The 13,780-nt window shown below is 46.1% G+C and overlaps 3 protein-coding genes across 3 annotated transcripts; 2 read left to right on the top strand and 1 right to left on the bottom strand.

Moving 5' to 3' along the window:
- Positions 1 to 1,868: 1,868 nt before the first annotated feature.
- On the top strand, positions 1,869 to 5,468 carry LOC130170375 (chymotrypsin B). Its single transcript, XM_056377629.1, has 7 exons — positions 1,869 to 3,221; positions 3,409 to 3,512; positions 3,595 to 3,674; positions 4,402 to 4,483; positions 4,573 to 4,753; positions 4,946 to 5,079; positions 5,200 to 5,468. The coding sequence occupies exons 1-7, from the start codon at positions 3,170 to 3,172 to the stop codon at positions 5,359 to 5,361; spliced, it is 795 nt and encodes a 264-aa protein (XP_056233604.1). The 5' UTR covers positions 1,869 to 3,169; the 3' UTR covers positions 5,362 to 5,468.
- A 4,056-nt stretch (positions 5,469 to 9,524) lies between these two features.
- LOC130170439 (chymotrypsin A-like) lies at positions 9,525 to 11,391 on the top strand. Its single transcript, XM_056377740.1, has 7 exons — positions 9,525 to 9,594; positions 9,876 to 9,979; positions 10,219 to 10,298; positions 10,388 to 10,466; positions 10,550 to 10,730; positions 10,937 to 11,070; positions 11,165 to 11,391. The coding sequence occupies exons 1-7, from the start codon at positions 9,543 to 9,545 to the stop codon at positions 11,324 to 11,326; spliced, it is 792 nt and encodes a 263-aa protein (XP_056233715.1). The 5' UTR covers positions 9,525 to 9,542; the 3' UTR covers positions 11,327 to 11,391.
- Positions 11,392 to 11,556: 165 nt separating this feature from the next.
- Positions 11,557 to 13,281, bottom strand: agrp (agouti related neuropeptide). The gene is made up of 4 exons (XM_056379904.1): positions 13,074 to 13,281; positions 12,539 to 12,752; positions 11,958 to 12,055; positions 11,557 to 11,855 (listed from the first exon to the last, which is right to left on the bottom strand). The coding sequence occupies exons 2-4, from the start codon at positions 12,675 to 12,677 to the stop codon at positions 11,664 to 11,666; spliced, it is 429 nt and encodes a 142-aa protein (XP_056235879.1). The 5' UTR covers positions 12,678 to 12,752; positions 13,074 to 13,281; the 3' UTR covers positions 11,557 to 11,663.
- Positions 13,282 to 13,780: the final 499 nt, after the last annotated feature.

The raw sequence follows: 13,780 nt of genomic DNA, 5'->3' as shown, positions 1-13,780 counted from the left end.
TGTTTGAGTGTATGTGTGTTTGTGTGTCTGTGAGCGTGTCTATGAGTGTGTGTGTGTGTGTGTGTGTGAGCGTGTGTGTGAGGGCGTGCGTATGAGTGTGTGTGTCTGTGTGTGTGTGTGTGTGTGTGTGTGTGTGTGTGTGTGTGTGTGTGTGTGTGTGTGTGTGTGTGTGTGAGCGTGCGTGTGAGTGTTTGTGTGTGTCTGTGAGTGTGTGTGTGTGTGTGTGTGTGTATGAGCCTGTGTATATTCTCATTTGTCCAGGTCATCGTGTCCTGAAGGAGTTTTTAAATTAAAAACAACTGGACGAGGTTGTTTGTCTGTGAAGACGTTTCACCTCTCGTCCAAGAAGCTTCATCAGTTCGTGTACGCATCTGACCAGGCCGGGACTGGTCCTACTTTCTGGTGTGGAGACCCAGGTATTTAAGCTCTTGTGGGCGTTCACAAGGATGATGATGTCACTGGTTCCCTTTTGTGCTCCAAGTGTCAACGACAGTCGTTTGCATGACTGACCTGCAGCCCCCCCGTCCATCTCTGGATCAGCTCAGACACCTGCAGGCTCTCTGTAGGCAGCGAGGACACACGGCCTGTTTTTATACCCGAAAGACTCACCGACCAATCAACAACCTTCAGCTGCCTCAGCCTGACCAATCATTAACCTCCTCAGCTGCTGATAATCCACACTTTCCCAGACCTCTGTCAGGAAACCTGGCCCTGTTCACACAGTCACTTCTGAGACGGTGTCCTGAAGATGATGAGTGATATTAAATCTAGTTTCTGGATCATGTGATGAACTTCTTCTTCTTGCCTAATATTACAGTTTCTTCTTTGTAAATATGCTGCTCTGCTGCTTGTGGACTTGTCCTTGTTTGTGATTGGTCACATGCTGCAAACTCCACCCCTTCAATGTGACCACCTGGTCTTACTCACAGAGTCGATGCTGAGGTGTGAGGTTCATTTAAACTAGATAATGAAAAGATTTCCTGGCTCTGTTGAACCTGCTTCAGGTTCAGGTCTCAAGGTCAGGTGGTACATGTTTCACACACCTTGATGATGTCAGAGAGCCACATGATGAGGATCAGTTCCTCTGAATTCTCCTCAGTCAGAGCTTTGGTGTGTTGTTACGCTGACTGCGCTCTTATTTTGAAAAAAGACAATGTAAGGAGAAAGTTAAACCTCAACTAACTATGATGAAGTTTAGTGATCTTTAAGTGATTTATAATAATCAATTTAAGTTGATCAATCAGTCACATTAAAATCTCTTTTTCACCTGGCACCATGTTTGATGACCAGTTCTCCTTCTCTGACCACGACGCATCTGTCTCCAGGACAACATCAGAAACATCAGGTCCTGGTCCAGATGTTTCCCTCACAGTGAAACCCTGACAGATGGTCCAGGAGCAGCTCGTCTGGTCTTTGATCACATGTCGCTCTGCTGTTTGTCAACCTCCTTGTGGACCACGAGCTCCTGGATCAGGGTCCTTCTGTCCTGTTGCCTTCAGAGCGACTTGTGGGTCTGAACTCATTCAGACACTGAGTTCCTCTAATGAGTGAGGTGTGTCATTAGACCACCTCGGTCCAGATGGTCTGACTGGACTTCACCTGATCTTCTTCACCTGTTAAACCGAAGAAGAGTCTGAAGTTTCAGTGTCTCTTTCGATAAAAGTGTAAATGACTAAATGTAAATGTCTCAGTCACATTCAGTTCACTGATCTTCAGTCATGTGACTGTTCAGTTTTATCAACATGTGACACATTAACAGCTGCTGACTCCATTATGTCTAAATGTGTGTGTGTGTGTGTGTGTGTGTGTGTACATGGTTGTTTTAGACTGAATTCTGTTTTGAAACATGTTTGTAATAAAAACATGAGAGATAAATTATTTATTCATCTTTTTATTTATCTATTAAACATATATATACACACACATACAAACACACACACACACACATATATACATACATATATCAGTGTGGAGTCTCCTGTTTGATAGAACCCTAGCAACCATTACAGACACTATGAGGTTTATTAGACATATGATCCTTGTGACATGATCAGATCATCACAACATCATCTCCAGCTGATTCATAGTCTGGACCAACAGCTGGTTAGAAGGTCAGAAATAAACCTTTCACTAATTATTCAGAATCAAAGTCCCAGTGAATCAAAGAACCTTCCTGCATCAGTTCTTATTGAGATGAGAGACAGAAGGCTGGAAATACTGAGGGAACAAGAACAAAACTGGAGAACGACAGGAACAGAACCGGAGGACATCATGGGGTTGTAAGCAGACAGACTGACAAAGACAAGACGGGGCACAGAGACTAAATACACACCAGGGAGGCAAGGGGGATTGAACACAGGTGATTGAACACAGGTGAAACACAGGAGGGTGGGGCGGATTGTGGTCACCACCATCAACTTCACTGTTTATTAAAAAAAAACAGCTGATTGTGTTTTTAACAAGCTTTATCCAGATTCACTCACATTAATTTACTGCGACCTTTGAACTGTCGGTGAACTCCCTCAGACCCTGATCTGAGTACAGGTCTGGGGTGTGGTCATACTCATGACTCCCTCTGGCTCTGAAGGGGATCATCTGTGGTCCTGGTCTGATGTGGATCCTGGTGGTTTTAGACTTCTCTACAGAAACCTGTAATGGAGCATCATGAAGTCTCTCAGTCAGGTGACTCACCTGAAGCTCCACCAAGTTCAGAGGACGAGGCTGAACGTTTAAAGTGTTTAAGGTGGTCTTAAAGGTTTTAAGGTGTAAACAGAGAAATTGAAACTGAGAACAAACGCATTAAAACTGATGTTAATTCACTGACACATGAACACATGAACATTAACATGAACACATGAACATGTGTGTATCATGAATCAGACTCATGTTCACATGCTGAAGTTAAATAAAGTTGAGTTTGGATAAAAACAGATCTGCTAACTGGTTTCTGGTGCATCATCCACATGTTGTCAGACGTTTCAGCCAATCAGACAGCAGTAGCTTGGGACATGTGACCCGTGGGAACGACACCGTTGCCACAGGTCTGATAACCAGCTGACGGCTGAGCTGGACAAACCAGCAGATGCTCTGATTGGCTGAGGCCGGGCAGGGCTCAGGTATAAAACAGCAACTCCATCCTGAACACATCATCATCATCATCATCACCACCATGACTTTCCTCTGGATCATCTCCTGCCTCGCCTTCGTCAGCGCTGCCTATGGTGAGACACACACACACACACACACACACACAGTCATTGATCGATTGATTGATCAGTGACTGAGGTTGTATTGATCAGACCTGCAGCTGTGCTCAGTGAGACTCTGCTGCAGTTTCTCTCAGTGTAAAGAAGAATGATTTAAATAACAGAGAGTGAAGAGGTAAAGTTTGACCTGTCGTCCTCTCAGGCTGTGGCACCCCCGCCATCCCTCCCCAGGTGAGCGGCTACGCCCGCATCGTCAACGGTGAGGAGGCTGTGCCTCACTCCTGGCCCTGGCAGGTGTCTCTGCAGGTGAGTCAGCTGACCTCAACAAACACAAATACCTCTCTTTCTTCTTCTGTTCAGTAACTTACTCGAGTCGTTTTCCTCTCAGCAATCCAACGGCTTCCACTTCTGTGGAGGATCTCTGATCAACGAGAACTGGGTGGTGACCGCCGCTCACTGTAACGTCAGGTCAGTGCAGCAAAATACGACCAACAACAACAACACCCTGACGACAACACAACACCACCCTGACAACAACACAACAACACCCTGACAACAACACAACACCCTGAAAACAACACCCTGACGACAACACAACAACACCCTGAAAACAACACAACAACACCCTGACAACAACACAACAACACCCTGACAACAACACAACACCCTGAAAACAACACCCTGACGACAACACAACAACACCCTGACAACAACACAACACCCTGAAAACAACACCGTGACGACAACACAACACCACCCTGACAACAACACCCTGACGACAACACAACACCTCCCTGACAACAATACAACAACACCCTGACAACAACACCCTGACAACAACACAACACCCTGAAAACAACACCGTGACGACAACATAACACCACCCTGACAACAACACCCTGACGACAACACAACACCGTGACGACAACACAACACCACCCTGACAACAACACCCTGACAACAACACAACACCCTGAAAACAACACCCTGACAACAACACAACAACACCCTGATGACAACACAACACCACAACACCGAACAAAGACCCGAGACCAGCCAGCAGGTCTACTTGGGTTCAGACCTGCTCTGAGTCTGAGCACAAGAAGAAAACAACTTTTTCATCATTTGCAGTGAATTATGTCTGTGTGTTGTTTTGTGTGAACTGACCTGTTTCCTGTTTCCTGTTTCCTGTCAGGACCTACCACCGTGTGGTTGCTGGAGAACACGATAAGGGCTACGGCTCCAACGAGGACGTGCAGGTGCTGAAGCCCGCCAAGGTGAGAGCAACTCATCAGCCAATCAGCTTTCAGGACACACCATGCTCCCTCCACTAACACCCCCCCAAATCCCCCCACCCCCATCACAGGTGTTCACCCACCCCAGATGGAACCCCCGCACCATCAACAATGACATCACCCTCATCAAACTGGCCTCCCCCGCCCGCCTGGGCACCAACGTGTCCCCCGTCTGCATCGCTGAGTCCACCGACGTCTTCGCCGATGGCATGACCTGCGTCACCTCCGGCTGGGGTCTGACCCGCTACAACGGTGAGTTACATCAGATGTTTGACCTGACAGGGGCGTCAGAGACCTGGAGAAACAGACTCTTTGATTGGCTCCTGGAGTCGGAGCCAGGTCCGGCTGTTTTCATCCAAGATGCGTTTTCTCCAACTCAGCAGGAAGACTTTTACTTTGAAAGGTGCACAAGAAGTGTGTCTGAGTGCTTTCTGTCTCCCACAGCTCCCAGTACTCCCAACAAGCTGCAGCAGGCCGCCCTGCCCCTGCTGTCCAATGAGCAGTGTAAGAGACACTGGGGTAGCAACATCTCCGATGTGATGATCTGCGCTGGAGGAGCCGGAGCAACTTCCTGCATGGTGAGGCCCCGCCCACCTCCCTGTCTCACCTGTCTCATTCAGATTCATTTGGTTCTTCTTCTGCTTGTTATATGATGAAGCGGTGTACTTATGGTTAATGTTGGGTGGTTGTGGTCTCAGGGCGACTCTGGTGGTCCTCTGGTCTGTGAGAAGAACAACGCCTGGACCCTGGTCGGTATTGTGTCCTGGGGAAGCAGCCGCTGCTCCACCTCCACTCCTGCTGTCTACGCCCGTGTCACTGAGCTCCGCAGTTGGGTTGACCAGATCCTTGCCGCCAACTAAACCTCAGAGACTGAGCTGCCAACACCGGGGTTGACCCCTTGACCTTCTTGGCCTGGCAGTCCCACAACAGAGTGGATAGTGAATGATAATAAAAACCTTGAACATCACTGACTGTGTTTGTCCTCTGAATTTGTGTCTTGAATTTTACTGGTTGTGTTTATTTAAACAGTTCAAAGACAATACATATATGTGTATGTATATATATATATATATATATATATATATACACACATATATATATATATATAGGTTTTTATTAAGCTGAGGGTGGAGCAGGTGAGGGAACGATGAGCATTTGCTTCAACTTAAATATCAAACAGTTTTAATGGCTGCCGACCAAAAGTCCCAAAACTGGAACAAAACCTATTGCACCCACGAATAAACGCAAATGAGATTTAATGTAAAACAAACGTCTTTCAGCTCTTTTGAACAAGCAGTGTGGCTCCAAAGAGGCGTGGGCTTGGTCATTTTCACAATGTCTCTCTATTCCTTTTCTATGGGAATTTTTTGCCGTTATTCACAGTTTACATTGCCACGGTTACTGAAATCACTATGAAAAGTCATAGCACACCATTCCTGAACAAACCAAATGTCTTGTTATAGAATTTATCAGAGTTTTCTCAAAGCTGTGGGACGAGTTCCGCACTGAAATTTTCACAGAAGAAGAAGAAGTATGGCGGATTATAATGAAATGTATGAAAACACACCTGTATGACACCAATGACCAGCAGCACCTTCAGAAAGAATATGAGACATATACTTCAGTCATACCTGTGTGAGACAGCTCTTCATTTACAGAAAACAGTCCTCACACTGAAGGTATCTTCATGAAGAAGAACCAGCTCCGAGAACCAGAACCAGAACCGGAACTTATCCTTTACTATCTCAAGGAAGAAGTTCTGATCCTGGACCTGTTGACTTTTTGTATCTGATCTCAGCTGTGAACAGAAGAGCAGGTCTGATCAACCGAACAACGACGTAGAAATAAAGGTTGATCAATAAATAAACAAAGATGTTTGTATAATGTGATGAGATTAATACAAACTACTTCATATCACCGATCAATATCAGATATTCTGTTCAGTTCTGATCAAATAAAAAAGAAAATGACAATAATCAATCATCAATAGAAAGCTTCTGCTGCAGCTCTTTGGTCTCTGCTGCTGCAAACAGCCTTGACCCTTGACCTCATTATATTCACCATCAAATCATGGCTGATGACATCATCATCATGTTTGTGTTTCCTTGACAACAGAAAGCTTCAGCTGCTGCAGACTTCAAATACAACAACAACCATCAGTCACACATGCATTAATGACACAAACACACACACACACACAAACACACACACATTGAAAAGAGAGTTATATAAAAATCTAAACTAATTAATGACCAATTAACTCCTGTATTTTTTTTTTGTGTAAAGACTAAATACATATAATACATAAAACAACATCATCACAACAGTGTTTTAGTGTTAAATTAACCATCAACCTGCAGCTGTTTACATATACATGTAAATACATGTTTACATCTGTAAATGTTTATATATCTAAATGTTTATATGTTTTAGTTTCCCGTCAGTGACGACGTAGTGACACACACACACTTTACATATTATACATATATTACATTTATTACATATGTTATAGATATACCCAGACAGTGTATTCTTCTGTTGTTGCTGAGGTCACATGTTGAGGTGAAGCTGCTGCTGATAAACTGCTGCTGGGAAACACACACATGTTTGAAGCAGCTGACCTTCAACCCACACACACACAGACACACACACACACACACACACACACCTCACACACCTCACACACACACACACACACACACACACACACACACCTCACACACCTCACACCACACACACACACACACACACACACACACCTCACACACCTCACACACACACACACTCACACACACACACACACACACCTCACACACCTCACACACACACACAGACACACACACACACACACACACACACACACACCTCACACACCTCACACACACACACACACACCTCACACACCTCACACGCACACACACACACACACCTCACACACCTCACACACACACACACCTCACACACACACACACACACACCTCACACACACACACACACACACACACACACCTCACACACCTCACACACACACACACACACACCTCACACACCTCACACACACACACCTCACACACCAAACACACACACACACACACACACACACACCTCACACACCTCACACACCACACACACACACACACCACACACACACACCTCACACACCTCACACACACACACACACCTCACACACACACCACACACACACACACACACACCTCACACACCTCACACACACACACAAACACACACACACCTCACACACCACACACACACACACACACACACACACACACACACACACCTCACACACACACACACACACACACACACACACACACACACACACACACCTCACACACCTCACATGCACACACACACACACACCTCACACACCTCACACACACACACACACCTCACACACACACACACCTCACACACACACCACACACACACAACACACACACACACACACCTCACACACCTCACACACACACACACACACACACACACACACACACACACACACACACACACACATACACCACATGGTGTTGTTTCTATAAACCGTAAAAAAATCTTTAACACATATAAAACTTTAGAAACTTTTTCCTGCTCTTCACTTCACAAACTGAATTAACTCATTAAATTCCATCAAACATTTTTAGTTCATGTTGGAAAAATGTAACTGAATATAAAAAAGCATTTCCAACAATGAAATAATAAATAGTCTGAATGAAACATGTTTGCTGTCAATTGTCACATGACCAGAGGTGTTACTTCCTGGTTAGTGTAGCTCTGAAGTTCGTTATCGTCATCTACAGTTGTTAGCAAATGTTGCACCAAAAAATCCACAATGACAAAGCGACAATTATCACAGCATGAAAACGTTCAAATAAAGTTACAATATTAATGTTTGAATACATGTTACAGTAACAATGTTGTTGTTTAGATTCGATTAGATTAGATTCAACTTTATTGTCATTGCACAGAGTACACGTACTAAGACAACGAAATGCAGTTAGTATCTAACCAGAAGTGCAAAAGAGCAGTTAAAGTGCAAGTGTGTGCTGTACAGGTATGTAAAGTGAGGGTGTGCATAAGTAAAGTGGAGATGTGCATATGTAGGGTACAATAAATTACACTGTGAATTACAATGAATTACAATGATGAGGTAGCGGGAATAAATACAGTGAGTGCTAGACAATGAGTAGAGACGGTTCAGAACAGTTCAGTGCAAGGTTAGGTGGCTGAGGGGGTTGGTGTGGCAGTCACAGTCTCTGGGTTGTGTGTGTGGGGGGGGGCACCGGGGTTGTGAGTTCAGCAGGGTGACCGCTGCAGGGAAGAAGCTTTTCCTGAACCTGCTGGTCCTGGAGCGGAGAACCCTGTAGCGTTTCCCTGAGGGGAGGAGGGAAAACAGTCTGTGGCCTGGGTGAGAGCTGTCCCTCACGATGCTGCGCGCCTTCCGCAGACACCTCTTGCTCCGGACAGCCTCGATATTTGTTGTTTATCACGTCACATTAGAACGTGAAGGAGCTCTGTAGCGGCTTCGGTGTGACCTGTTAATAACTGTACAGTTTCATCTTCATTCAAAAACACGTTTTCACCTGCTTTAAATAAACATGAAAAATAATCATTGATTATTTCAAAATGAGTTAATCACTGAACTTTACTAATCATTTCACTCCCAATGACAGAAAGTGAAGCTGCACATCTGGAAACATGTGGATGTTTTTAATGATCTGAGTGAAAACTTATTCAACCCTAACTGATCATGTTGATGCATTTCTATGTTTTAATTATTGATTATGTATTGATTGTGTTTCACTAATGAAATGTTGTGTAAAAGTGTCTTACTCTGACCCTGACATCGTTTTTATATCTTATTATTAAACCACAGACAGAAAACTCTCTGTCAGCTCCACCTGTCCAGACTCCCACCGTCCTCTGATAAGACGTCCCCTCCTGTACTGTCCCGTCCAATCAAGTTGCTCCCTGGCTGTATAAAAGCTCCTCGCTCAGACAGACTCCCCATGATCGAACCATGGCCTTCCTGTGGATCCTCTCCTGCCTTGCCTTCGCCGGCGCTGCCTACGGTAAGACTAAGTCTTTAACATCAGAGCAAGGCATGCTGGGAGAGAGGCTTTTGTTGCCCAGCATGCTTAACAAAGAAGAGAAGGTTCAGGGGGCGCTGTAGCTGCAGAGGCAGCAAATAGCAACTTGATGTTTTTAGTTTTTGATGTTTCCCTCCAAAATGTCAGTGTGACGACCAGATGCAGCTGTTAGTCAACAAAAATCTAACAATTACATCATTTGTTACATTTAACCTTAACAGCCCTGTTGTTATTGTTGTTGTTTGTCATGATGATGTCAACAGGGTGCGGCACTCCCGCCATCCCTCCCGTCATCACTGGTTACTCTCGCATCGTGAACGGTGAGGAGGCGGTGCCTCACTCCTGGCCCTGGCAGGTGTCCCTTCAGGTAAACACACACACACACACAGATACACACACACACAAACACACACACACATACACACACACACACAGATACACACACACACACACACAAACACACACACACATACACACACACACACACACACACAGATACACACACACACGCACACACACACACACACACACACACACACACAAACACACACACACACACACAAACACACACACACGTGCATGTTTTAACTGTGCATGTTGTTTCAGGATTACACCGGCTTCCACTTCTGCGGCGGCTCTCTGGTCAATGAGAACTGGGTGGTGACAGCTGCTCACTGCAATGTCAAGTAAAAACCTTTATTATTATCATTAGTAATATTCTATATTATTATTGTTAGTTTTTGAGGTGAAATGACACTCACTCCTTTGTGTGCAGGACGTACCACCGTGTGATCCTCGGAGAGCACGACCGCTCCTCCACCGCTGAGGACATTCAGGTCATGAAGGTTGGCAAGGTGGGTAACAGACCCCGCCCCCCGGCTCGCTGTCTTCCTGTTTGTGTGTGTTTGCTGGTCATAATGATGTCGATTCCTGCCAGGTGTTCAAGCATCCCCGCTACAACGGCTACACCATCAACAATGACATCCTGCTGATCAAGCTGGCTAGCCCCGCCCAGATGAACATGCGTGTTTCCCCTGTGTGCGTGGCCGAGACCGGAGACAACTTCCCTGGAGGCATGAAGTGCGTGACCAGCGGTTGGGGCCTGACCCGCCACAATGGTGAGGTCACCTCACTTGAGAGGCAGGGGGGTGGCGGGGGAGGGGCAGAATACTGTCAGACTTCAATCCAACGGTTTCACACTGCGAGTTCAGGTTCCGATGACAAATTGGACTTTGTCAGAACACTGATGTGGGTTTCAGCACACGTCACCATTGTGATGTGTATCACTAATGTTTGTGTGTGTGTGTGTCTGTGTGTGTTGCAGCTCCTGACACCCCCGCCCTGCTGCAGCAGGCCGCCCTCCCCCTTCTGACCAATGATCAGTGCCGTCGTTACTGGGGCAACAAGATCAGCAACCTGATGATCTGTGCCGGCGCCTCTGGAGCCTCCTCCTGCATGGTGGGTGCTGCGGACGCAGAGTGACGTTGATGCTCAGGTTCTTTACTTTGTGTTGCTTGTTGTTTATTCATTCATTGGTGTGTTGTGTATTCAGGGCGACTCTGGCGGTCCTCTGGTCTGTCAGAAGGCCGGAGCCTGGACTCTGGTTGGAATTGTGTCCTGGGGCAGTGGAACCTGCACTCCCACCATGCCCGGCGTGTACGCCCGTGTCACTGAGCTGCGTGCCTGGATGGACCAGACCATCGCCGCCAACTGAGCGTGTCGGACTTGACAGCTTCCTTTTTCAACCTGATCATCAATAAACCACTCAACTCTGAGCCAGACCTGTCCCTGTGTCCTCTGTTGTGTTAGCTTAGCTTAGCATAGACTGGAACCAGTCTGGCTATGTCCAGGGTTCAAGAATAAAGTCACCAACACATTTCTGTCTGTGTTATTGATGAGTTCATGAACGTTTTTAAATCACTGACACAAAACAGGTCAGACTTTTCCCAACATGTCCTTTATTTCACACACAACATTTTCTACAACATGAAACAGCATCAACAGTTCTTCAGCCTGCACGTCCCCTGACGGCAGGACATCGTCAGGTGCATTCAGGTTCGTCTGGGTGGGCAGGCATGACCGACTCTGCGACAGTAGCAGATAGCGTTGAAGAAGCGACAGTAGCAGGTGTCGCAGGGGTCGCAGCATGGCAGCGGGTAACCCAGACATGACTGCTGGTGAGGGATGCAGCGACGAGGGGAGCGCATGGCCCGACCCTGCAGCTGCAGGGCTGCTGACGAGTCCTGGAAACAGGTACATTCACTGCAGTCACCACACAACAGGTTAACCACTCCAACATCTGAGCTCTGTAATGTGTACTGTCTCTTTAAATCAGTCACACCCACCTCGTCATAGGACCCCGTGTCCATCAGGAAGCGATCCTCCACTGAGTCGACGGGTAGGATGGTGGGGTCGTGTACGCGGTCAGGGGCGTGGCCTCTCTCTGCAGGACACAAGACAGAAAAACAGGGAGGTGGCTGTAATAATCTGCCCGTATGCAGCCCCGTCTCCTGGTCTCTCGGCGTGAACCTGGTCTGGTGGTGAACCATGGCTCGTATTCTCAAAGCACTTTGAGGCTAAAAGTAGCTCCTAAGAGAAGTTAGAAGTAGTGGAGAGGACTCCTAACTCACTAAGACCAAATCAGAAAGACTCTTAAAGGGCTGCTGTCATTCCACGTCACAGTGTTCTGGAAACCTGGAAACAACCCGATCCATGCTGAAATTATTATTATTGTTATTATTCATCTTGAATTTGTTTATTTCTCAGTGTTTTTTTATTATTACTGAGGGATGTTGATCATGCATTTTCACCAGCACAGATGGTCTTTCATCAACCGATTGCTGTGGTTCCTGCAAGCGAGCTCATCCCTGAAAAGTGAAGTCAGCCATAGCAACAGAGTCGCACTCTAAGCTTAGTAGGTACTGACCCATGTCAGAAAGGTAGGAGGTCTCAGTGTGTCGGCCGGCCGCCGGACCCTCATCCAGCGGGATGTTTCCATGAACCAGAGAGGAGGAGAGATGCAGCAGACTGAAGGAGCAACAGCAGAGCAGCACAGAGACAAACATCCTGCTGCTGTCTGAGACAAATAAGAAGAACCTGCACCACAACTCCCACAATCCTTGTTTCTCCACTAACAGGATCTGAGAGGACAAAACACAAACTGTTTCACTGATTTAAGAGAGTGAACGCTGAAGAGATCAGCTGTTTACAGGTTGTCATGAGGTGGTACTGATTCATCAACTGAATTATGAACACATGAATTATCGTCATACATAACACACAATACACACAATATAAAAATAATACACACAATACACATAATACACACACAATACACACAAGGTGAACATAATACACAACCCTAACCCTAACCCCAAGTGTAAAGGAATCTGCATCGGACAGTGGGCGAGAGACCCAGACTCACACAGACAGGCAGAGAGAGAGGTGTAGAGGTGACTCACCTGTCGCTAGGACTCTGCTGTCACTCTCACTCTCTCTGAGGGGACGACGCTTTAAAGACCCCCAGAGAGGAAGGAGGTCACATGACCAGCCGGGGAAGGGGGTGAGGGGGCGAGGCCATCATCTCTGCGTCATTCATTCACATTCCGTGACCTTGTAGAGAAACATCAGAAAGTTTGGCTTGAATCACATGTAACATCTCATTTATCTGAAGGTCAGAGGTCAAACAGAGACCAAACACCTGTCAGTAGAACCTGATCACACAGGTGATCAACACCTGAACCTGAACCTTTACTACAGGACTGTATACCACATCAGCTTCAGACCTGAACCTGAGTGTAGTCAGTCAGTGAAGGTTTATGTATGCCCCCCCCCCCCCACACACACACACACACACACACATCAAATAAAGGATTTAAAAAACCGACAAAACATGAGTGTTGTTGTAGCTGTCTGTTTTGCTGTCGTTGTTGTTGTTGTGATGTGTGAAGATCAGACTGACAGTTTCTAAATAATAAATAAGTAAACAAATATCTGGCTTTGACTGAACTGATGATGAACTGTTGACTATGTGGACACATATTAACCATTTCATTGATTCATGTATTCACACAGTGTTCATGTTGATATGACCTCTTACTGATGATGGTTGCATTCTATGTTAATCTATATTAAGCGTCCTCACTGTTGTTCCATCAGCTACTGGACA

This window comes from Seriola aureovittata, chromosome 1 (assembly GCF_021018895.1).
Source record: "Seriola aureovittata isolate HTS-2021-v1 ecotype China chromosome 1, ASM2101889v1, whole genome shotgun sequence".
NCBI classification, from domain to species: domain Eukaryota; kingdom Metazoa; phylum Chordata; class Actinopteri; order Carangiformes; family Carangidae; genus Seriola; species Seriola aureovittata.
Note: the sequence above shows the minus strand (reverse complement) of the source record. Positions and strands in the feature narration are given on the sequence as shown.

Bases quoted from the DNA above. Each gene is read 5' to 3' on its own strand.
- LOC130170375 (XM_056377629.1), top strand. From the start codon at position 3,170: ATGACTTTCCTCTGGATCATCTCCTGCCTCGCCTTCGTCAGCGCTGCC. The intron at 3,513-3,594 runs GTGAGTCAGCTG...TTTTCCTCTCAG, and splicing joins CCTGGCAGGTGTCTCTGCAG to CAATCCAACGGCTTCCACTT. The intron at 4,754-4,945 runs GTGAGTTACATC...TGTCTCCCACAG, and splicing joins GGGTCTGACCCGCTACAACG to CTCCCAGTACTCCCAACAAG.
- LOC130170439 (XM_056377740.1), top strand. From the start codon at position 9,543: ATGGCCTTCCTGTGGATCCTCTCCTGCCTTGCCTTCGCCGGCGCTGCC. The intron at 9,595-9,875 runs GTAAGACTAAGT...TGATGTCAACAG, and splicing joins CTTCGCCGGCGCTGCCTACG to GGTGCGGCACTCCCGCCATC. The intron at 9,980-10,218 runs GTAAACACACAC...ATGTTGTTTCAG, and splicing joins CCTGGCAGGTGTCCCTTCAG to GATTACACCGGCTTCCACTT.
- agrp (XM_056379904.1), bottom strand. From the start codon at position 12,677: ATGTTTGTCTCTGTGCTGCTCTGCTGTTGCTCCTTCAGTCTGCTGCAT. The intron at 12,056-12,538 runs GTCAGTACCTAC...TGTGTCCTGCAG, and splicing joins CTCCTACCTTTCTGACATGG to AGAGAGGCCACGCCCCTGAC. The intron at 11,856-11,957 runs GTGGGTGTGACT...ACCTGTTTCCAG, and splicing joins ACACGGGGTCCTATGACGAG to GACTCGTCAGCAGCCCTGCA.